The sequence below is a fragment of the Pteropus alecto genome, unplaced genomic scaffold (assembly GCF_000325575.1).
Source record: "Pteropus alecto unplaced genomic scaffold, ASM32557v1 scaffold3, whole genome shotgun sequence".
In the NCBI taxonomy this organism is placed as follows: domain Eukaryota; kingdom Metazoa; phylum Chordata; class Mammalia; order Chiroptera; family Pteropodidae; genus Pteropus; species Pteropus alecto.
Genome location: NW_006442484.1, coordinates 67,796,787 through 67,821,974, shown reverse-complemented (window position 1 = coordinate 67,821,974; position 25,188 = coordinate 67,796,787). Strand labels below are relative to the sequence as shown.

Here is a 25,188-nt window from a genome sequence, read left to right as displayed (position 1 = left end):
AAGTTGCTTTACAATTAAAAATATAAATATCGGTCCATTTTTTCAATATAATTACTGTTTTAAGTTTAGAAGTAAAGAAATTAGAACATAACACCATCACAACATACCCACAGGTTAAATAATGGCCCCTGAAATAAAACTACATTTAGAAATCAACTGTCACAACACTATATTCATTAATTCTAAGGTAACACATTTTTATCTCTGAAATCATGGCACACTGATAAAGTTTCAAACATGGTTTATACAATAGTTGAAATTCATGTTTTCCTTTAACATTATTGATAGAAAACGATCCACAATCCTTGGTTTAGCAGAGTTACTGGACACATCTGTATCAGCCCAACCAGTATCCCTGAATAAAGGCTCTAAACATATTCTGAGTACCTCAGACCTAAGCTGTGTATCTTAACATCTTTTATTTGAACTATTAAAATAGTTAGCAAGTTTAAGGAAAGCCAAACCAATGTATATAGATTTTCATCTGTAAAACAGACCTCCACTTAGGTTGTCAGCTTTATTAGATCTTTTCAAATATAAAGATTATAAATAATTCGTTAATGACAATTAATTGTCTGTCCAAATTACCAAACCAATAATTTCAGTTCAAGCAATTGAAAAATACGGTAGTATCTAGAATATTTTTAAGAGATGAGGCCATAAGATAACCTGGATTTTCGTATTAAACCACCAACCCTTGTGGTAGAAGGGAATAAAGGTGGTACAAAAGTACGGTCACACCGGCAAGATCATTTTCCCCTTAAGATATAATAATGCTAAAGAAAAACAGAGACTGTATATTACAGAGATTGTATACGTGCATGTGTCCAAATGTGGAAAGTCAGACACTTGCAGATCCGTTTTAAATAAAGCAGAAGTTTGTGTTACGTATATAAAATCAACAGGCAGTTTTAAAAAACTGGATTAAAGATTATGGAATCTCATTCTCTGGAATGCTTTTAAAAGACAGGTAAATTATATTTTGTTTGGTATTAAGTCATCTCAACTTAAAAGTTGAGCCAGTTTCTTCTTTTTAATTATCCAGTTAGAACACAAATATTGACAATGCCACTCTGAAACACACTGAAAATAAGTACATATTCATTGTTCCAATTTTTAAAAAGTAAAAAGATAGCGGTTTGCCATATCCATTCTTGTAATATTATAACCTGCTGACATGATACAACCATAAAAAATAAATAAAAAGGGACATGACTTGAGGGAGAAAAGCATATATACTGATAAATTATGTGACAAATTAAGATGAAGCTCTTCTGTAGCAAATGGACAAAGGGTCTTTTGAATCTTAAAAAAAAGACCTTAAACACTAATTTTAAAATATAAAAGTTCTGAAAATGATGTCTATAGCAAAATAGTTGAAGTTTAATTTTTTTGCCAAAGTTGGGAGAGCCATGAGCACTAAGTACCAAATATTTTTCAATTAAAGTTCTGAATCGTCATCTAGCTTTAACACAAACAATTCTAGTGTGCCTTACTAAGTAACAATTTGTGTAATAGCCGAGTCATCATTCTATCCGAATATGGCACCTGAGAATATAAACTTCTCAAATCATATATTTTAACAGGTTTAGGACGCCTCTTTTTCTTTCTAGGTTTCTTTTTATTACCACTCTTCTTATTTCCTGCCTTGCTGGAAGAATCCTGCAAAGGTTGCTTGGGAGAAGAGCTCGCTATAGCTCTTAACTGCTCTTCACCACCAGCTGATGGAACTGAGTTTGAAAGCATGTTGGCCGGTCTCTGCACCTCCTTTAACCTACTGACATCAGGTTTTTTCTTCTTACGATGCATACTAATAAAAGCGCTCCTGGACTGATATTTACGACGCAAAAACATGGAGTATTTTGAAAGATACTTTCTGATTATATCATTTGGTTTGGTCTGAATCCAAATTGACTGTTTTTCTGAAGTGATTCTGGTTTTTTGCTGGAGAATAATTGGTCTGTGAACTTTTTTGAGAAATCCTGGTTTATTATTTGTCATCTTCCTTCTCCGAATTTTCTTTTTACTTTCTAAAGACTTATTTCTAACCGATTTTGGCGAGATCTTGACATCATCATTTAAAAGAGTTAACTGGAATTTACTTTCCTGTATATCATCACTAGAATTCAAGATCTCTGCTTTTTCCAGAAACACACAAGATCCACTGGCCCCCGGGTGTGACATTAATTCATGTCTTACCGACAGTGTCATAAAAGGTATTGTAGCAGAGCTTTGTACATGAGCATCGTTGTCTCCTGCGCTGGAGTTTAGGTCACTAAAATGAATTTGAACCCAGTTGTTCCTGTCAGACTCTGGTACTTCTATGTTCAGAGGAGGATTAATTACAATTTGTTTACTCAATAGGTCGTAATTAAAGGAACTCTGTTTATATTTGCACTGTATGCTAAAATCCTGATTTTTATCACTGCAGTGCCTCATTTTAGAGAAGTTGAAGGAATCTCCTTCCTTCAGCTTAATATTTGAAGAAAGAACGTAGACTAAGGCATTGGGGTGCAAAGGCTTCAAAATGTTAGTACATGATTCAAGAAATTCGACTGTTCCAATTTTGATTTTTTTTGGTTTTGTGTCATTGTGTAAAAGTAAACGCTTCCTTGGCGAGTCTTCTTCTTGTCCATTTATTCCTTTCGTCACTAGGTAACTCATGAGATTGGTTTGAGTTCCATGGCTAACTTTCACAGCCTGACATCGAGAAGCCACTCGCCATGTTTGTTCATAAGGCCTCTTTTCTGTGGGATGATGGCTAGGTTTATCTAAGGCTACTGAAAAGTCATCAATAATATCATCACAGTCTAATAGAACTTGAATTAATGCAGTGTCATTAAGGTCAGCCGAGGTAATCTTTTTTTCTTCATTCAAATTTTTTTTTTTTACTTTCCTGGTCTCACAGTCATCATCAAAGTAACAGTGGAAACGACCTTCCTTAAACTCCTTCACGAGAGCATTAATTTTCATGTCATCTTCTTTCATTATCTGAGACCACGTTTTCCCCACAAATGAAGGAGGGACATGAGGCAAGGCTTCAAGAACGGGTTCATCAGTATTATCTTCTACGACCCCCTTTGCTTTCTTCCGGTTCTTTACAGGATCAACCTTGGCAACTGAGCTTGAGCGGGAATCATGCTTCGTTTCTTTCACATCAACAGATATTTTCTTAAATAAGTCTACTTTATTAACAGCTTCCTGAGGCTGGTCAGTGGCAGACTGAAAAGAGGGATCACACTGAAAATTCATCCCAGAACCACAAGGTTCACAGCTCATACTTTCTGTACATTTTAACTTCAAAAGGTTGTCTTCATCAGCCATTTGAAGAATTGCTGACTCGGGAGAAGCATTACAATCCACTGCAGAAACACTACATTCACAGTTCTTATCTTTTGGGCCAGTGGTTTCTAGATCTTTCCAAAAGTTGACTTCTTCTGGATGATGAGTCACTGGCTGAGAAGTATCTTCCCATTTAAAATTTCTTTTAGGACTATTAGGTTCACAGCTTTTATCTTCTGGGTCAATATAGCTGATCACTTTTTTATCAGACCCTGGCGATTGGCAATCCAAGGACTGATGAGTGTCATCAATTTGAAAATTTATTTCAGAACCATAAGATTCACAGCCTGACTCTTCCAGAATAATATAGTCTTTCTTCTGGTTTATTACTTTAAAAGTCTTTTTGGATTGGTTTGACACTGATCGAGGAGACGCTTCACAAACATACCCTAATTCAGAATCACAACAGTCATAGCACTCACCTTCTAGATCAAAACTTTTTGCATTTATACAGTCAATTCCTTCAACAGTCATTTGAGGTGAGTCAATCACTGGCTGAAAAGGGATACCGGAATCAGAAATCATTTCACAATCACTATCACTGGTCACCAGGTCCACAAGCAGCATCTTTTGAAGATTCGCTTCTTTGACCGACACTTGAAATTCATTAACAACGATTTGAAGAGGGACATCAGAATCAGACATTACTTCAGAATCACTAGTCTTTTCTTCCATGCCAAGATGCGCTATCCTCTGAAGGTTTATTTCTTTGCAAACCATTTGAGGGTGATCGACTTCCAACTGAAGATGAATACCAGAATCACATTTTATTTCAGAAACACTAGGTTCACAGTTCTTATTTTCTAGGTCATTATGATCTTTCTTTTGCAAGTCTGTTTGTTTGACAACTACGGGAGGTTGATCTGCCACTAAGGGGACATCGGAATCATAACTTACTTCAAAATCACCTAGTTTATAGCTCTTGTCTCCCAGGTAAATGCGGTCTTCCTTCCAAAGGCTTATTACTTTAACAGCTTTTTGGAGCTGGTCAGCCACAGACTGAAGAGGGCCATCAGAAGCAAAGCTTACTTCAGGACAAGGGTCATTGCTCTTATCTTCCAAATTGACATGATCATCTTCCAAAACATGTGAGTGCTCAACCACTGACTGAAGAGGGACATCTGAAACATAAATTACCTCGGAATCATTGGGTTCATAGTCTTTGTCATCCAGACAGATATGTCCCTCCCTTACGAGATTTATTTGTGTAGTAGCCTCTTGAATTTCATTGGTCACAGGCTGAAGAGGTCCATCAGAAACAAAATTTATTTTAGAATCACTGAGTTTGACAATCTTACCTTCCAAGTCTACGTGCTTCTTCCAAAGGTTGATCTCCTTAATGACTTCCTCAGTTTGGCCAGCCACTGACTGAAAAGGGACATTAGAATCATACATAATTTCAAAGCCCTGAGATTTATCTCCCCTATCTTCCACATCTTCATCCTTCCAAAGGCTTATTTCTTTAACAGTTTCTCTAAGCTGGTCAGCCACTGACTGAAGAGGGTCATCAGAATCAAAACTTATTTCAGAACCACAAGTTTGATTGTGCTTATCTTCTAGCTCAATATGCTGCTTCTCCAAAATAGTTACTTGAGATTGATCAACTACTGACTGAGCCAAGTAATCAGAATCCAAACTCATTTCAGAACTACTGTATCGGCTGTTATTGTCTTCGAAATACACACGACCTTCATTCTCAAGGTTTATTTGTTTAGCAGCTGTTTCAGGTTGATCAGGCAAAGACCGAAGAGAAACATCAGAATCCTGTATTAATTTGGAACCATTAGGTTCGACTTTATTTTCCAAGCCAATATCCTCTACCTTCCACATGTTTGTTTGTTTAACCACTTCCTGAAATTGTTCAGTCAATGGCTGAAGAAGGTCATTAGAATCAAAACGTACTTTATAAACACTGGATTCTCTGTTTGTGCCTTCCAGATCGACATGTTTTTCCTTCAAAAGAGCTACGCGAGACTGGTCAATGACTGAAGGACGAGGGGTATCAACATGAAAATTTATTTCAAAACCTCTTGATTCAGTATTTTCATCTTCTGGGTCAACATGGTCCTCCTTCAAAACAGCTATTTGAGGCTTTCCAGTCATTGACTGAGGAAGGACATGAGAATTTAAATTTATTTCAGAACCACTACTTTTGTTACTGCTGTTTTCTAAAACATGTTCTTCCTTCTGAACCTTTCTTTCTTTAACAGCTATTTCAGGTTCAGCCACTGAATAATGAGGGCCATCAGAACCTAAAGTTATTTCAGAACCACTGTATTTAACACTTCTGTCTTTGAATTTAAGTTGCTTTTCTTTCTGAAGCCACATTTCTTTAACAGCTGCTGCAGTTTTGTGAATCACTGATTGAAAAGGGATACGAAAATTCACACCTCTTTCAGAAACACTTAATTCACTCCCCTTATGTTCTATGTTTGTGTGGTCTCCTTTTTGATGGTTTATTTCTTTTACAGCTATGTCAGGACGATCGGTCACTAGATGAGAAGGATAAGATTTCAAATTCATTTCAGAAACACGAGATCCACTATCTGTGTTTTCTAAGTGTACATGTTCTTCTTTCTGAAGGTGTCTTTCTTTAATGACATCTGCAGAATGTCCAATTACTGAATGAAAAATATTATAGTTCAAACTTAACTCAGAACCAGTAGGTTCATTTTCCTTACCTTCACAGTATACCTGTTCTTCTTGAAGATTTAACCTTTTAACAGCTACTTCAGGAGGATTTGTCACTGAATGAAGAGGGGCATAAGAATCCAACCTTATTTCAGAACCAAGAGATTCATTATTTGTCTTCCCTAAGTTGACATAGTTTTCTTTCTGAATAATTATTTCTCTAACTACTCCAGGGTGATCAGTACCTGAATGAAGAGGTTTATTAGAATCAAAAGCTATTTCAGAAACACAAGATTCATTACCCTTATATCGCAAACCAATAGGTTCCTCCCCATAGATAGCTGCTCGAGACTGGTCAACTACTGAGCAATGAGGAATATCAGAATCAAAAGTTATTTCAGAACTATTTGACCCATAGCTTTCGTCTTCCAGGTTAATGTGCTTTTTTCTTATTTCTTCAACATCCAGCTCAGAATGTTTAGTAACTGACAGAACAGGGGGATCAGAATCAAAAGTCAACTCAGAACTGGAGCATCCATTGCTCCTAACTTCCATGTCAACACTTAACTCCTTCAGATTTATATCACTCAGAGTTCCAAGAGGTTCCTTAGATGACTGATAAAGAGAAGCATGAGAATCAAAACTTAGATCAGAAACGCTAGAGTTAGCACTCTTATTCTGTAGGTCAGTAGCTACTTCTTGAGGTTTTACTTCCTGACCCGCTACTTGGGGTTGGTCAGCCACTAACTGAGCATCAGTGTGAAAACTCATTTCAGAACCATAATATTCACAGTTCATATCCACAAGGTCATTCTTCTCTTTCAGAAGATTTATTTCTTCAACAGCCCTCTGAGGTTCATGAGTCACTGTCTCAACAGAGAGCTCACAATCAAAATGTGCTCTAGCACTACTGGATCTATGGGTCTCATCTTTCAGGTAGACATGCCTATCTTTTAGGTTTCTTTCTTTGCCAGCCAGCTGGGGATAGACAACTACTGACTCTTTGCCAGCCCGCTGGGGATGGACAACTACTGACTGGAGAGAAACATCAGAATCGAAACTTGTTTCAGAACAACTCGATCCATAGTTCATATCGACCAAGCCAATGTGAACACTCTTCTGAAGTTCTGTTTCTGTGACAGCCACAGGGAGTTGTTCAACTGACTGAAGTGGAAAAATAGAATCAGTACTTATTTCAGAACCACTAGATCCATAGTTCTTATCAACCAAGTCAATGTGTGCCCCATTAGGAAGGTCTACTTCTTTTGCAGGCTGTTGAGGGTAGTCATCAGTTGACTGAAGTGAGGTATCACAATCAAAATTCATCTCAGAATCACTAGAATCATAGCATTCATCAACCAGGCTAATAGGTACTGCCTTCTGAACACTAATGCCTTTAACGATTACTTGAGTTCGGTTGGTAGCCAGCTGAAGCGGGCCATCACAATCAGAACTTACTTCAGAAACATAAGATTTATTACTCTTAGGCTGCAAAGCAGCATGTACTTCCTTTGAAAGGTGTATTTCTTTGGTAGTCACTTTAGATTGGCCAGTTAGTGAGTGAAAAGAGGAACTGCAATCAAAACTCATTTCAGAACCTCTTGATTCATAGTTCTTATTTTCTTGGTCAATTTGCTCCTCACTCCAAAGGTCTCGTACAGCCTCGTCTTGTTGGTCAGACACTGACTGAGGAGAGCTACAAGCAAACTCCATTTCGGAACTCGCTGAGCTCTTCTGTCCCAAAAAGGCTGACTTCTTAAAAACCAAATGCTTTACTTCTTGGTTACGATCCATATTAAAGAATTTCTCATGGTGCTTAGGAATGGCATCTTCAAAGATTCTCTTATTAGACGGTGTATCAGTTTTATTTAGGTTGACTGCTGGGTTTACTGCAGATTTGTAAAGAGATTCAAATTTTAAGGAGCCTGCAGTACCCTCACATTCATGAGGTTTAAAGCCAGTTGACAAAGTTTTACCCCGAGATTTTACATCTTCCTGAATTCTCAATTTATCTGACTTTATAAATCCAGATTTCCTATTTGATTCTTTAGATTTCTGACATATAACTGAAGAAGCTGCTAGATGGGATGAGAACATAGGATTTCTAGAGCCCCTGTCTCGCTGTTCAAGATATCTGTCAACTTTGTTTGGGTCACATTTGATAACTGAATCCGAATGGGCTGCTAGTGGTAACCTAGTACTATTAGTTGTAACTGGTCGATCGTAAGAACTTTCAGCTAAACGACTAGCAGGAGCAGTAGAAATCACTGAGGGATATAATAAGTTTTGTCTGTTATTTGTAGTTTGACCAATACCTACTGGATTAAATTCTTTCAAGCCACTCCCAATTTTATAAACAAACTCCAAGGGCTGCTGCTGCCCCTTCTCCAACTTTTGAATAACTGATGGTCTAACTGGAACACCCTGCGTATATTCTTGAGATTTACTAGGTCTAGAATATAACTCTTCAAGAGGTTCAAAACTTTTGGTGGCTATCTCTCCTCTGACTCCAGTAGCATCATCGGCCATTTCTTCAGGAACAGAATCATCAATAGGAACCACTTCAGAAGATGGTGCAGTATTCCTAAGAAGTCTCTCATTTTGCCTTGATCTATAAAGGGAGAAAAAAAAAAATCACAAAAATATTCTAATATCTGTTTAAGATGTTAAAATAAAGGCATAATAAATGTTTTTTTTTTTTTTCTCCTGGGCCAGATTCTTAGAGAACAAAGATCAAGGTAATCACACCAGGCTGTATAATAATGTATTTCAGGAAGATAATCAGTGCAAAAGAAGAAAGTAGCTCCACCAACTGCTACTTAATAAACATGAATGGCTATACTATCTTGACAATTTTTCTATAAATCTAAATCTGTCCTAAAAAAAAAAAAGAGCCTATTAAAAATAATAAAAAACATTTAAATAGATTAACACCTAAAAAATACTTTCATTAAATATTTTTCAATTAGAGATGGCACAGTTGTCTAAGAGAATATTGCATACATGTGTTGACCACATGTAACTTCTTTTAACATGTCATGTTACTATTGTTCTCTTTCCCATAAAAATTTATTACATAATTAATACCAAGATAATGTTTGTTGGTATTTGTAAAATAAAAAAGTTAACCCAGTATCAAAGTAATATCATGATGGGGCAAAAATATCCATAATTTTTCATACTTCTGAATTCTAATTAGTAAAATTGCAGTCCAATCATCACTTTATCATAGTTTTTGAGAACCCTAGGAGAATATCTCCATTTATCTTAAAGACTATCACAACATCCTAAAACTAATATCAATTTTGTAGTATTTGGCTAAGAAAGGAAGAAAAGAAAGACAAGCAGAATCACAAAAACCAACAAGCTGGCAAAATTGTCAAAAGGTTAGGAATCATCAATATACATACTTTGATTTGCACTGGTATTGTATGTGTGTGTTTAAAGTTAACAAATCGCAACCTGTATTTCTACTCATTTTAGCCCATTTGTGCTAAAAAGTGAAAATTTTAAACTACCTATAAATACAACTATATATTAAAATCTATGAGATGTGATCAAAATGAAAACTTCACATGTTTAAACCTTCCATTAAAAAAGAGTTAGTAAAGACAAATGAACTAAATGAGCACCTAATTCAAGAGGATAGAAAAATAACCAAATTCCTCCCCCAAGAAAGTTGAAGAAATAAATTAAGAAAAAACCACTAAGTAGGAAACAAAAATAAAGCAAGAGCTGCTTTTTCAGGCTAAAATAGTAGAAAAACCTACAATGTCTAAACAAGGAGGGAAGAGAAAAGAAATTTTTTTAAAAAACTATAATTTAGAGAGCTTATAAATAATGTGGTGCTGGCATGCGATTAAAAAAACTCGAGGAAAGAAAATTGTATTCAAAATCAAATATGTAGATATAAACAGAGATCAATACACTCAAATGTAGAAATTTAGTTTATGTTACAGGTGATAATATTATATTAGTGGAGATAATTAATATACATTTGTAAAAAATAAGAAGTCCTGTCTCACACCACATATTAAAAAGATTCCAGGAAGATTATAAATATTTAAAAGAAGAAACAAGGGCATAATTCCCCTTATAGCTGATGATATCAAAATGTTTAATTTCTGTATCATAAAAAATAACCCACACAATTTAAAGATATAACAGATTCTGAGAAAATATTTATAACATACTTAAAATACAAAGGACTATTATTCATAAATATTGCATACAAATCCAAAATATACAAATAATTCAATAGAAAAATAGACAAAATATATTCACAGAATAAATACATGGCTAAAAGAAGTTCTATGTTACCCATAAATAAATAAAGGCTGATTAAGAAATACACTTTTTTGGACTATTATGTTGGGGAGAAAAAAAAGAAGTTGATAATTCCAGTGTTGGCAAGAATGACCGCAAAATGACTACTCTCATATACTGTTGGTGTGTATGTATCTACACTAATTGTATACATTGTATATAAATTGGTACAGTCTTCTAGGAAGTGTCTATCAAGAATTTAAAATTTCCTTAAACAATTTGAGCAATAAAAGAAATAATAGTAATGGATTAAAACCCACAGAGCAAGAGACATATCCATGATTTTATAATGATATAAATAGATAACTGAATAAATGAGGAAATGAGAAAACTCTTTATAGTAGAATTCTGATTAATACATGTCATAACTGTTTCAGGAAAGAATCATTAATGAATGCTTAAATTAAATTAAGTCGGTGAAAGTAAGAAAAGAAACAGGATATTTACATAGTCTCAAAGTACTTTCCTATGAGTTTTACTAATTACATTGTGAATGAGACATGGCAACATCATGGGTCTCCTGATTTGATACACTGAGGAGGGCAAGACATCAATTATTATCAATTATAATTAATTTTTGCCCCAAATGTATAATCTAAGTTTAGTCATGAGAAAGCATAATCAGGTATACCCAAATTTAGGGATATCATACATAACAACTAGCCAGTACTCTTTTAAAAGTGTCAAGGTCTTGAAAGCAAAAACAGACTGAGGAACTGTTCATGATTAAGGGAGTCTAAAAGAGATGTGGCAACTAAATGCAATGTGTGATCCTGGACTAAATCACTGGTCAAAAAACAGGACATCAGTAAGACAACTGACAAAATTTGAATAAGGTCTATAAATAGTATGGTATCAATGTAATTTCATGGATTTGTGGTTATTTTAGATTTAACATCTGGGGAAGCCAGATTAAAGTTATACAAGAATTCCTTGCATGAGTTTTGCAACTTTTGTGTAAACCTGAAATTATTCCAAAATGAAATGGTAAAAAACAAAAAAAAACATTTTTAATGTCCATAAACTTTAGCCCAGAAGTTCAACTATAGAAATCTACACCACAAAAATAGTTACATATACAAATACGTTTGCTGAAGCATTGCTTATACAAGCTATAAACTGGAAATTTATACTGACCCTAAGATAGATTAATTCTATCAGCTAAAAAAAACCATATTTTTCTAACTTTTCCCATTAAAACCTTTTCTACATTTGCTAAATTCTAGGTTGGTGACTTGCAAAGCATACTTGCAAGGCAAGGTAGAAAAGTTTGTCCTTTTTTTCTACCTTTGGTGCTTAACTAATTCTACACAGATGTGTTAATGATCTATTTGCCTTATCTTGTGCAGCTGCAGCTACAAACTCACCACAGTACTTAATCCTATTTTCTACCAATGTTTTTCTTTAACATAGGATATTAACTTTTAAATGTTACAAAAATTTTTTATTAAAATAACCAAAATAAACTGATACACGAGAAAGCTATCAAGATACTGACAGATTATAAAAAGAGCCAACTCTATTTGATACCTTAGTGTGAGCAAATAGTTTCATTGATGTGGAACTCAGTGTTTACTTTGACCGCACTTACTCTGCTACTGTCACCAGCTTTTCTGCTAATAATCTTTTAAAAGCTCTTTTTGCTCCCACCTTTTCCCCCTGCTTAATTTAAGCCTATGACATACTTATAAAACATCTTAATGACATATGATTATTTACTGGCCTAAAAGTTTCAATTGAAAAAAGCATTATGTAGTCCCTATCTTTTATAGCGAAACTTCTTAAGCTAGGAAAAATTTTTTGCAGTAATTGCAAAGGGAAGTTACTACAGAAAACTTCATTTTAAATTGTGATTCAAAGATTCACTTTAAAATAAGTCAGAAAGAGAAAAACAAATAACATATGCTTTCACTTATATGTGGAATCTAAAGAACAAAATAAGTGAACAAACAAAACAAAAAGAGATTCATAGATACAAACTGATGATTGCCAAATGGGAGAGGGGTGAAAAAAGGTGAAGGGATTAAGAAATACAAAATGGCAGTTACAAAATAGTCATGGGATGTGAAGTACAGCATAGAGAATATAGCCAATAATATTGTAATAATTATGCATGGTGCCAGGTGGGTACTAGGCTTACCGGAGGGATCACTTCACAAATTATGTAAACATCTAACCACTATGCTGTATACCTGAAACTAATATAATGTTAAATGTCAACTGTAATTGAAAATAAAATAAAAAAAACAAATATTCACTTTAAGAAGTACTGAAATGTTAACAAAAATATCTACTGTAACATATAACTATGTACTAGTATTATTCTACTCAGTTACTTTACCTGCTCTCCTGATAATGATACGGGTGGTGTCGCAGTACATCCTGCAAGAAACGTTCCATCAAGCTACTGGTACCCATCCGTTGTCTATTCTGTGTGGTCAAGTATCTGTGCTGAGCACTGGACATATGCTATAAAGAAAAAAGAAACTGAACATTTTAAAATGGATAATACTAGCAGTGAGTTTTCTGAAACAGGTTCATTTACATCCTCCTGGCAGAAGTATAAATTGATATACTCTTTCTATAAAACAAATCTAAAATGTACATCTAAAATCCAAAAAAGTATCTTTCCATTAGATATAATATTACATTTCTCTAAATCTCCCCTAAGGGAATCATTTTAAATGTGGATGGTTTATGCAAAAAGAAAAAGATGCTTATCAAAGCATAACAAAAAACTGGAAATCTCAAATCCTTAAATTATAATATACCTTAAGATGTAATACTATGCAGCTACCTAAAATAATAATAGAATTTTTAACAACATGGAGAACTGTTACATATTAAAGGGAAAATGGGGGATATGAATATCTTATGTATGCTTTTATTTCTACTAGTTTAAAAATGTATAGGCAAATAAATGGAATATACCAGAATCTATAAAGTATTTATATCTGTGTGGTATGATTATAGGAAATTTAAAATTTGCTCTTATAAAGTCTCATAGTTTTCAATAAGTAAACACTTTTAATAAAAAGTTGTTTAAAGAAAGAGGATCACTGTATTTGTAAAAAGTCGAAGATTAATTCACAAAAAGGCCATCATTTTCTTTCAGAGATTAAAAAATCCTTCCTTAAAATGAATAATGGAGTAAGTACACTATGTTTTTCAGTTTTATAATTCTTTCCAGTTAGAAAGATTCTTTGGTGACAGAAAGAAATTTAACTATGGGCAGTGAACATACAATGCAAAATATATATGACTTATTGTTGAATTACACACTTGAAACTTACTGGATTTTGGTAACCAACGTCACAATAAAAAAATGAAAAATAAAAAAAAAAAGGAAAGAAAAGAAAGCAAGAAAGATTCTTCCTTTACTAGTAAATTACCAAGAGGGAAGGAAAAGAAGTCTGATACCTACAGAACACATATAACATGTCAGAGTGTTATTATATTTACACAGTAATCTCATTGAATTTTCACTGAGTATAAATCTTGTCCCCATTTTGATATGAAGGGATTAAAGCACAAATTTTTAAATTGACCAACGTTGTGTACCTAGCAAAATAAGTGAATCTGTGTTACAGCTTATTCTTTTCACTGTATCATGTTAATGCTAGTACTAATGCCATATTTCTAACATAATTTAGACAATTTAGTATATGTGCTACAGAAGTGAGCATTAAGTTAAACCATTTAATAACATGTTTGAACAATACCTAGGGAAAGTCATGTTTTAAATACTACTGTAAATGTGTCAAAAGAACTTAAAACTGGATATTAGCTCCTGACCACTATTACAACTCAGAATTATTTCCTTCCATGCTGATTTCAGGAGTCTACTCTGGTGCTGCCTTAGCCCCAGTAACAACCTAAATTACAATCTCAAGATTCTCTGGCTACAAAACTCCCCACCATCCAGTACCCATGACCAGAGCTAGACTGCCTGGTGATGAATGGAACAAATGCACAAGGAAACAAATCCAATCTTGTCCTCCCTCTGCCTAGATAAAAAGTGAAAAAGCAATGTGAATGGAAAAGCACACTTACATAACCACAGTAAACACTACACTATATATCCCAGAAAAAGGTGTCAGTGTCTTTAAATTTTCTGAACTGACATATAACTTACATAGTCCACGAAACACAAAGTAAAGCACATCCATAACCATCTAATCATGAAAAACTAATAAGCACCCAGAACCCCCTAATGTCCCAATCAAATATTCCCTCTGCTCCAAAAGTAACTATTATCCTAAGTTTTAATACTATAATTTTAAAAGTTTCTGAATTTATATAAATAAAATCATACCTTTTTTTGCATTCAGGTCTTTCACTCAACATTTTACTTGTGATACCTATCCAATTAGCTGTAGTCTATTTTCATTTCTGTGTAGTATTTCATTGTATGATTATACCATATTTTATTCATTCTGCTCTTGATGGACATTTGTGCTTGTTTGCAGCTTTTGGCTATGACCAATAATGCTGCAAAAACTTTCTTATATGTATTTTGGTGCCCGTGTGCACATACTTTGTTGAGTATATTACTAGGAGTGGAACTTCGGAGCCATAAGGTTTGCATATGTTCAGCTTTAGTACTCACTGCTAACTAGTCTCCCAAAGTGGTTGTTCCATTTTATACCCCCACAAGCAGTGAATCATAGTCTCCATTGCTCTACTCACTCATCAACACTTGATATTGTCAGTCTCTTTATTTTTAGCGATTGTAGAGGGGGTTTAATGTTATATCACTGTGGCTTTAATGTGTAATTTTTGTGATAGCTTTTTGTATGTAGTGGCCACTTTTTCGTCTGTACATATCCCCTTTTATGATGTGCTTAAAGTCTCTTCCTGTTTTTCAAATAGATTTTTTTAATGAATTATAGGAATTATTTATTGTGAACATGAGCTCTTTTGTTGAATTGTGTGTTTCAAGTATTATCTTCCTCTATGTGGCTTGCCTTTACACTTCATGTATACGTGTATCTGTATGTGTTCATAAATAAAATTTTACCGGTATACACACACACACACACACACACACACAAAGTACATCTGATATCTTTTCCAAGAATAGTTGCAGGGTACCTTTTCGCTTTCTTAATCATCTTCTATAGTTTTTTAACTGTAGTCCAGTTTACCAATTTTTTTGTCAGTGCTTCTTGTGACCAGTTTAAGAAATCTCTATCCCAAGTCATGAAGATTTTCTATTTGTTTCTAGAAGTGTTGTTCTGCCTACAACATTTATATCTACAATGTACTTGCAATTGATATTTATATCCAAAATGATTTAGCAAGTTTCATTTTTCCCCCATATGAATATTCAATTGACCCAGTATCACTTATTGAAAAAAGTGTTGTCATCACTGCTCTTTAGTGCCACCTTTGTCACACAAATCAAATATCCACATATTTATTTCTGGAGTTTCTGATTTATTTCCACGGCCTTTCTATCTTGGTACTATTGTCTTAATAACTATAATTTAATAATAAGTTTTGTAGCTGGTACAGTAAGTCCTCTTTGTTCATCTTTAAGATTATTCTGGTTCTTTTCAGCCTTTTCCATGTCCATACACATTTTTAGAATTGGCTTATTTTTAAAAATCTGCTGGAATTTTTATTGGAATGTCACTGAATCACTGTATCAGTTTGGACAAAACTGAAGTGTTTACAACATTTATTTTTCCAATCCATAAACATGATCTATCACACCAATTATGTAATTTTTCTTAAATTTCTCTAAATGTTTATACTTTTCTTTATAAAGATATTTTATTATATTTATTTCCTAAAAGTTGGTTTCTCTGAAGCCATTATATATTTTTTAAATCTCATTTTCCGTGTGGTATTTGTGTATAAAAATACAATTTTTTATGCTGGTTGAACAAGCTTTTTAAACTCACTTATCAATTCAGTTTATTTAGATATCTCTAGAACTGTCTATTCCACAATCACGTTATACACAAACAATAGTTTTATTTATTCTTACATAATCTTTATCATTTTTATTTCCCTAGCTAGAACCTCTGATAAAATATTGCATATAGTTTAATTCAAGCATCAAGTCTATTTTCACTTAATATATTTGGATTTAATCTTTGTTTTTATTTTTAAATGTTTTCATTATTCTTGCCAATACGATGTCCCTATTTCTCTTTCTTGCCTTCTTGTGAACTATTTTTTATTATTCCAATTTTTCCCTTTCTATTATCTTAGCAGTTACAGACTTTTTTCCTAGTCCATTAGTGTTAACAGATTACAACAAGCAACGTTGACCTAGCAAAGTCTATAACTACTTGTTACTTTTACTCTCTTCTTGAACAATAAAAGATCTTTAGGAATTAACTCAATTTACATCCCTTCCAATTTATATGCCATTGTTGTTAATCCCACAAGATATTATTCAGTTAGACTGCCTACATATTTACCTTTCCATTGCTCTTCATTCCTTCCCGTATCTCTGAGCTTCCACCTGGAATCACTTTCCTTCTACCTGAAGAACTCCTATTGCTATTTCCTTTAGAAAGGATCGGCTGGTGACAAATTCCCTTAATTTTTGTTTTCTGAAAATGTCTCTTTTCATCTTCTTTTTTAAAGGATGTACTTATTGAATAGAGAATTCTCAGTTAGTAGTTGTTTTCTTTCTTTAGGCTTGTTTCTGTTGAATATTCGGCTAGATCTGAACCACGTACTTCTTCACTGCCTTAACAGTTCTCAAAGCCTTGAAATATATATATGCACACACATACATATATATGTGTATATACATATATATATACACATACACACAATCTTTTATAATTAGTACAAATTACCTTGGCTGTCATCAACAGAGTCTTTTTAAATGTCAGTTTAGTACAGGAGTATCCAAATGTCCAAAAATTATTGTTTTAAACCTTAAGCAAAAAAATTATATGAAAGCTTATTGAACAGAAGTTATAGTTAAAAGATTAATATGTTTTGTCATTATCAAAGGTTCAACAAATAATCTCCCAGTCAAGTGATAATAATTTATGAAATATTAAAGAGAGCTTTGAGATTATCTGCCTCCTCATGTTTATAACCAGCATTAAAAAGTATTTCTTTTTTAAAGGGCCAGAGGTGTGGCAATCACAATAAAAGATTCTTTAGTATGAATTTAAGTGATTACTATTAGATAATTAAACAAAACAAATACCACTAAATAGAGGAATTTTTACATATTATAAGCCTGTATTTGACATCATCTGAGATGAAACAGTTTAGCTCTAGCAGAACCAGAATTTCATTATATTACTTTAGCTCTGACAAAATTCCCTTATGAATATAGATGCAAAAATCTTCAACAAAGCAAATCCGGCAACATATAAAAAGGATTATATACCATGACCAAGTGACATTTATCCCAGGGTTGAAAATTGGTTTAACATCTCAAACTCAATTGATGTAATTGCTATAGGCTGAATTCTGTACCTCCAAAATTCAGATGTTGACGATCTAACCACCAATGTGACTGTTTTTGGACACAGAGCTTTTAGGAGGTAATTAAATCACATCATATACAAAGACCTAAATGGAAGAGCTAAAACTAAACAACTCTTAGAAGAAAACACAGGCATAAATCCTCATGACTTTAGATTGGGCAATCTTTATGACACCGAAAACACAAGCAACAAAGTGTGTGTTTGGGTGGGGGCGGGGTGGGGGAGCTAAATGGAATTACAGCAAAATTTAACATTTTGCATCAAACCATAAAATTCAAAGTCCTTACTTTATTTTACAATGTCTTACAGAATCTAATTCTCTAAATTCTTCACTGATCACCCATCTAACCCCCACCCTACGTCCAATGCAACCACACTGGCCTCCTGGCTTTTGGTTAGCATGCCAACCATCCTTCTGCTTCAGGGTCTCTGTCCTTGCTCTCTCTTCCCTCTACCTAGAAATTCTTCCCCCAAATATAAGCAAGCCTGGCTCCCACACTTCATTCAAATACCAACTCTACTGTCACTTCCTTACCTGGCTGCTCTACCTAATATTGTACTCCCTTCCTTCTTTTATTTTCCTCATAACATCTATCACAATCTGATATATTATGTACTAAATTTATATGACTATTTTGTTTTATTGCACTATAACAAAAGCTTTATAAATAAAGGGATCTGGTTTTGTTCATGGTCATATCCCTAGAACCTTAAACAGTGTCTGCCAACTGGTTGTTTTTTTTTTTTTTTGCAGCTGATATATTCTTAATATGACCTGTTCAATGAATGAATAAATGCACTTAATAAAATGTAAAAGGAGAGAAAATTATGGCTATGTCCTTTGAGGTATAAACATTAATAGGATCCTCTCACCTGTTCCAAATTAGTATAGCGCACACAGCAATAGCTGCAATATCCTTGTCTGCTCTGCATATTGAATAACCAAAGTCAAATGGATGTTGTCGTTGACTACCAAAACTGAAGGAAAAAAGGCAAAATCACAGTAATTCCTTACAATCATGAGGAAAATAGCTACGATAATATCACAGAACAGAAATACATTCTTAAGTTCTACCCACTCTTATTTCTCATTATTATGAAAATAGATAAGACTTCCATGAGCTATGGAATCAATCAGTGATCCTGGAGTAGAGATGATAGCGTTGCATCTTCTAAGAAAATAGCTTGTTGCCAATATTTGAAATCTAAATGACTAAAATTTTTATCAATTTTCTGATAACTTGTTAGCATTTTGAGAATTCAGTATTGAAGAATACAGTACTCAAATTTAAAGACAAATTACTGTTTCTAAGTTTTTATTATAGTATATTTACTATATGTTATGAAACTCATTAATTTTCCCATTACGTTTCTATACAAAATCTCAGATGACTTCAACTGTCAGTGTCATATATAACATCTAATTCTCTATCACTTGTATTTTCTGCTTAATTCAGAAAGGGGAAGATTTTAAAATAATTTATCCAACAAAGTTGCTAAAAATCAAAATAACAACTAATTTAGTCTCTGAAACACAAGATAGTTCTGACAATTACATAAACCAAATAAATATAAGGAATTTTTTCCAATTGGTCTAATGAGATTTCTCTACAAATAGTTTCCAATTTTCTACCCCTTAAAAATACAATCCTTCAACATTACAGACTGCAGTGGTTCCCAAATCAAAAGAACTATCAAAATCATACCCCAAAATTCTGACTTTGTAGAGCGGAGATCGAGTCTAGAATTCAGAATTTTTTAAACTCCCAGGTAATTTTGATTCACTCTCAATTCATTCACTGACATAAAGTGTATATAGTTTATGAGTATTTTAAGTAACAAATGCAATACAATGCAGTTTTTTTGGCTGTTTTCTTAAAGTGAAAACAGAATTGTAAGAAATAATTTCATCAACTTTTTAATTCTAATTATTTTATACATCTTCTGTCAGAATATATATTAACAGAATGAGCCTATAATGTGTTATATTTCTGATAAGGATGACCCTGCAACAAAAAAGTTTACTCATTAAAATCAATGTTTAAAAAATGAAATCACAGCCTTAAAAACCAATAAAATGAGAATAGAAAAACTTTATTAAATCAAAATGCTATCATAACATTCACTTACCGATTACCTTTAATTATGAAAAATTGACTTTTTGACTTCTCACGCTTACAGGAAAAATAAATCAATTAAACCAGCCTCTGAAATAAAGAATATATAAGAAATTACTTACTTAAAATTTGGTCTTATTTCCATTAATTTACTTCATTTGTAATCTGAAGCAACAAAATCAAACAAGCTTTAAGTTGTATTTATAGCTATGGTAATTTTCAGGCTGAGAGAACCCTAGAGCTTAAACCTAAATTTTGAAAGTCATAATATACAACTTTTCAGTGCTTTATTTAAAATACAATTTAATCATTCACTGAATGAACGGCAAAACAAAAGTATGAATCTAACATCACACACACGCACAAATTTAAAGACTTTAGATATTATTTTGATCTTTAACCCTTATTTCCTTTAACTCTCATAGCATTATTACTTGCAATTCCGTTATCTCTAGTGTCATTTACATGCTACAATAAGAATGAGCTACAATAAAGCACCTGATGGCTTTTTTAAAACTTCACATGCTAGGACCCCATCTGAAAATCTTACTGTATCAAAATCTGCTGGTGGGGAACCAGGCACATGCACTCTACGCATATTTAAAATGCTCCCAGGTAATTCCGATATAGGCTGAACCAATAATATAAATCACCACTTTCAAGTACTAATAAAATTCTTACTTACTAATGAGATCATTTCTTTGGGGTTCAGGTTTATATTACATTGCATGACAGAATAGGTCTTTTTATATAAACTCTGAGCGCTACTGGTACCTGCTGTTTTTATAAAGTAATAAATCATTTACCTTAAGCAGAAAAGAGTAAGTATTTCATCAGCTATATTAGTCTTGGCAAACATCTGTAAAATAAAATAAAACAATTTTTTAAAAAAGATAAGCCCCATGTCTACCATTAGCCAAAGGAGTACCTCCAAGTCATATTTAAGTTTGAAAAGTGACACAATTTTGTTTCCAATAATAATAAAAGAAAAAATATTAACTCTTGAACACAAAGCACTTTACATACTATGACTCGCTGACTCCAACATGACCTCCTAAGATGGTCAGTAGCAGAGTAACTGATGGCCCATATAACCCCTCATCAAATACATCAAATTTCTGGGGTCCAGAAATAGCAACTGTAAGAGAATGTCAGGCAAAACTGTGCCTCTGGTAAGGTTAAGAGCAAAGATAATATCAAACCCAAAATAAGCTTCATGAGAAACTTCTGAAAGAGATATTTATGTGAAATTAAGTTTAGGTCCTTGACTAACCCAACTCTTAGCTTCTGTGTTAGTTTTAATGAAAAATTCTGTCAATTCTTCATCATCTATTTATATCAGTTGACAATTAGGCCAAATTATCATTTTTTTTTATTTTTCCACATTGTTGTAGGCAAAGTGTTGACTCCTATCCAGGATTACTGATTAACAAAAAATTCTAACTCAAATGAGCCAGTGACACTACTGTATAATCAAGGAATAAATACTTATTAGCACCTATACTGTGCAGGGTTCCATGCTAGAAGCTCTAAGAGACAGAAATGTAAGACAAACTGTCTTGCTCTCAAGGACTTTAAAATAGAATTGGGAAATTAATACAAAAATACTACATGGTATCTGAGAAATGTCTAAGCACAAATAATAAGTGCTAATGGGTTCAGTTGCAAAATTCAGTATTAGCTCGAGGGGCCAGGATGTCACAGTAGATACAGTTTTTTAACCCGACATTGTAAAATGGGTAGAATTTCCTTACACAGAGGTCAAGAAAAGATATGCTAAGAAGTAGCAAAGAAGCAAATGTATAAAAGCAACAAAGCACAAGGTGTATTTGGAGATAATAAGTTGACAAATTCAGGTGTAGCTAAAGTTTCATTTAAGAATTTAAGGGGAAACAAAGCAAGAAAAGTAAATTTGAGTTTTGACATGATAGGGTTTAAAAGCAGACTAAAGAATCTAGACCATATCTTTAGGCAGTGTGGAAATATTTTGTAAAGCAATATACTATACTGAAAGAGTGCTTTAAGAAAATTCTGGAACAACAGTGCTTTCCTACTCAAAGGAGCTTTTCACGGAATATAAACTATTCGGCACCATTTCCTAGAATACTGGAGAATTAGTTTATACCCAAAATATCCAAGTTCAAAGAATCACTATCCCTTAGAGCAAAGATTTAGTCTCATTACACTTGTAAATTAGAAAAACGCTAATTTTTCTTTAAAAAACGACTTTTACTTATTTTAATTATGAAAGTAAAACACTTACTATAATACAATTATAAAACTAAAATAAAGAGCATAAAAATCAGCCATACTCCCACCATCCACCATTAACATTTATCATATATTCTCCTTTGTTCTAAACATGTTTTTACAAAAATGGAATGGTACTATACGGCCTATTCTATAGCTTCCTCTCTCACTTAACTGTATATGATGAGCTCTACTGTATGACATTATATCATTCCAAAATGGAATGTTTAATAATTGCATAATATTTCATTTTATCAGTGTAAAAGCCCTCTTATCTGACAAGCGCTAGTAACTGGTGAGTTAACGTTTTAAAAATTAGTCAATAAGATGATTTTAAAAATTCACCTTAATATTTTATCTAATGTAAAATACAGAAATGTATGTTTTAGGTTAGGCTTTTTTGTTTCACCAAGGTTTTTTAAATTTTTTTGTGTGTGTGCGCATAGGACAGCTAGAGTTCCAAGTTATATTTTTTTCATATTTTCAAAAACCTCATTTGCATTCAACAAGTTTCCATTTTTGTTCCTCTAAGGCAGAACAAGAACTTAAAGACATTTTCAAAACTGTGAGCACTACTGTGATTAAGATTTTATCCAACCTTTTACAATTGTCACATCCAATTTATTTTTGCTTTCCTTTTTTAGTTGAAAGCATATTTTTATTTCATAAAAATAACAATGCTTACACTCTTATTTCATTGGTTTAGGTAACACTGAAAACTGCATAAAACGTTCTGAGGCAGTGAACAGAGATCTCTGAATTGTCTGAGAAGACTTCAGCATAATGGTCTCTGAACAGATAAAGTTGCATTTTTTTTTAAGATTATTTCTTGCACACTTGAGATCTGTACCTGCTGCAGAGATAAACACATTGTTGAAATGAGTTCAGAGTTGTACTGTGTTTCTCAAGCTGACTACCGTGCTGAAATAAGAGCTAATAAAATTCAGAATCCCTATGGGAAATAATTTTCAATTGCCTGACAAGAGAGACACCAATTTACTAGAAAAGACAATAGAAGGGCATTTGGTTTATTGAATGAGATCATCTAAATTACCTGTCTAGGAACATGAATACAATTGGGGAGCAACCAGAAAACAATGGCCAAATGATGTAAAAAATCATAATTTAGCATCTCTTTCGTTACGTTAGCCTGATTTTCAACTTCTCACTTTTTTCGATTACCCCCATTATGCTAGTTTATCTCTGATGACAAACATTATCCTGGATACCTCCCGTTCAGTCTTATTAAAATAATAATGGCTAACTTTTAGTTAGTATTTAATCTGTACCAGGCTCTGTCCACAGTTTCACAAGCATTATCTTATCTAAAAATCAAACAGCTTTATGAAGCTGGTGTTATGATAACTCCCACTTTACAAATCAGGAAACTGAGGTTTAGAAAGCAGCAGTGTCTTGTTCCAGATCACACACCAATAACCAGTGTAGCTGGGATTTGACCGTAGGTCAATCTGACCAGTTTATGTATGCTCTTAACCTCTTATTTTCTATAAAACGCTTCCTTCTCTGCATTTTCAGAAATGCTAATTACTTGTTTTAATATTAGGTGAAAGCAAACAATTAGGAATCTAATTTGCTACAATAAACCCTGTAATATATTCCAAAGAAGAGAGTAAAACTAATGTTTAGCTTACTTGCATCAATGCTCCCATTCCGAGATGAGTACTGACAGTACCTTGGATTAGGGACTTTCAAACTTAAATATCGTGGCACAAGAAAACAATACATTTTATATCACAAACCAGCACGCACACGCGGGTACACATGCACACACACACCCCTGTGCACACAGTTTTGCAAAACAATACCCTCATTACACGTAATGTAATGAATTCTGGTATTTTCTATACTATCTTATTTCGTTTTTTTAAGTGCTAGTTATGACTCATCAAATGAATTTTACAATTCACCAATGGATTGAAAACTGCAATCTGTCTGAAAAAACATTGCCTCAAATTATTAAGCAAAAAAATATTTTTTACAAAAGATGGTGTTACCCTGAATTCAGCTTATTTCTATCCAATATGTTGGCCATTACGGTGATACTTCATCAAATCTTTAACAAGCGTCTTTACTTGTAAGGCTGACCATTAGCCAAGATGCAGGGTGAAGAGAATTACTGCCTCCCACGCTTTAGGTCCAAATCAGTGCAAGTGGAAAAATGTTTATGCATCGACATAGAAAAAGTCTTCAATGTATTAAGTTAAAAAAGCAGATCGCATTAGTATCCCAATTATGTAACACACGAACATAGTTTATGTACCCAAAACTGTTAATAGTGGCTCTCTTGAAGATGAAACTGCTATGAGCTTTTTCAGGTTTTTTTTTTTCCTAATAGTATATATTTGTTGTAAAATAAATAATTAAATAAATATAATTCTATTCTGGGGATAAAAAACGTTTTAGTTCCTTGAGAACCAGTATCTCGTTATGCATTTCTTCCATGCGCTGCCAGAATCTTCGCGACGGATGTTAGGAGCTAGAAAGGGCCTTTTTAGGAGCACGTAATAACGACGGCGTAATTTGAACAGATTTACACAACTGTTGCACGGCGAATAGTAAGTTGATCGTTAACACAAAAATCTAACGTTTCCAAAATAAATTCTAATCGCAGGATGGTGGTAAAGGCCTAGATCTAGGGACAGCTGGACATAGCGCAGGGCATTGGGGGAAGGGGATTTGTAGACAGGTGGTTCCGATCTCGGCCCCACAGGTGCCCGTGCAAGTCCCCGCGAGTACAAAGCCCTAAATCCGACCTCTGCATGCCGCACCCTCCCCAGGCCCCAGCCCAAGGCCTCGTCCGCCGGCCCCTCCGACCCAGGGCGCCCGACAGAAGCACAAGGCAGTCCGCGCCCCACCTCCACTCCACGCCCCAGCCACCGCGATCCCGGCCGGGAGACGCCAGCCCCGCTCACGCAGGAGGGGCAGGAAGGGTCTGGGGTGAAGGGAAGCTGAGGACCTGCGAAGCGGGTGCGGGAGCCGGGCGAGCGGTCCGTGCGTCCCTTGGAAGGAAGAAGGCGCCCGGGGCGCGAGGC

At 34.0% G+C, this 25,188-nt stretch overlaps 1 protein-coding gene across 2 annotated transcripts; it reads right to left on the bottom strand.

The window, feature by feature from the left end:
- Positions 1–508: 508 nt before the first annotated feature.
- Positions 509–25,170, bottom strand: ZDBF2 (zinc finger DBF-type containing 2). Of its 2 annotated transcripts, XM_025039573.1 has the most exons (7): positions 25,113–25,170; positions 20,692–20,744; positions 19,899–19,975; positions 18,642–18,746; positions 17,121–17,201; positions 12,641–12,768; positions 509–8,584 (listed from the first exon to the last, which is right to left on the bottom strand). In XM_025039573.1, the coding sequence occupies exons 5-7, from the start codon at positions 17,130–17,132 to the stop codon at positions 1,483–1,485; spliced, it is 7,242 nt and encodes a 2,413-aa protein (XP_024895341.1). In that variant the 5' UTR covers positions 17,133–17,201; positions 18,642–18,746; positions 19,899–19,975; positions 20,692–20,744; positions 25,113–25,170; the 3' UTR covers positions 509–1,482. The 2 variants fall into 2 exon arrangements, with proteins under 2 accessions (XP_024895341.1, XP_024895340.1); XM_025039572.1 differs by lacking the exon at positions 17,121–17,201.
- Positions 25,171–25,188: the final 18 nt, after the last annotated feature.

Bases quoted from the DNA above. Each gene is read 5' to 3' on its own strand.
- ZDBF2 (XM_025039572.1), bottom strand. From the start codon at position 18,701: ATGCAGAGCAGACAAGGATATTGCAGCTATTGCTGTGTGCGCTATACT. The intron at 12,769-18,641 runs GTGAGAGGATCC...TTTTCTTTATAG, and splicing joins GCTATACTAATTTGGAACAG to CATATGTCCAGTGCTCAGCA. The intron at 8,585-12,640 runs GTAAAGTAACTG...CTCCCTTTATAG, and splicing joins TATCATTATCAGGAGAGCAG to ATCAAGGCAAAATGAGAGAC.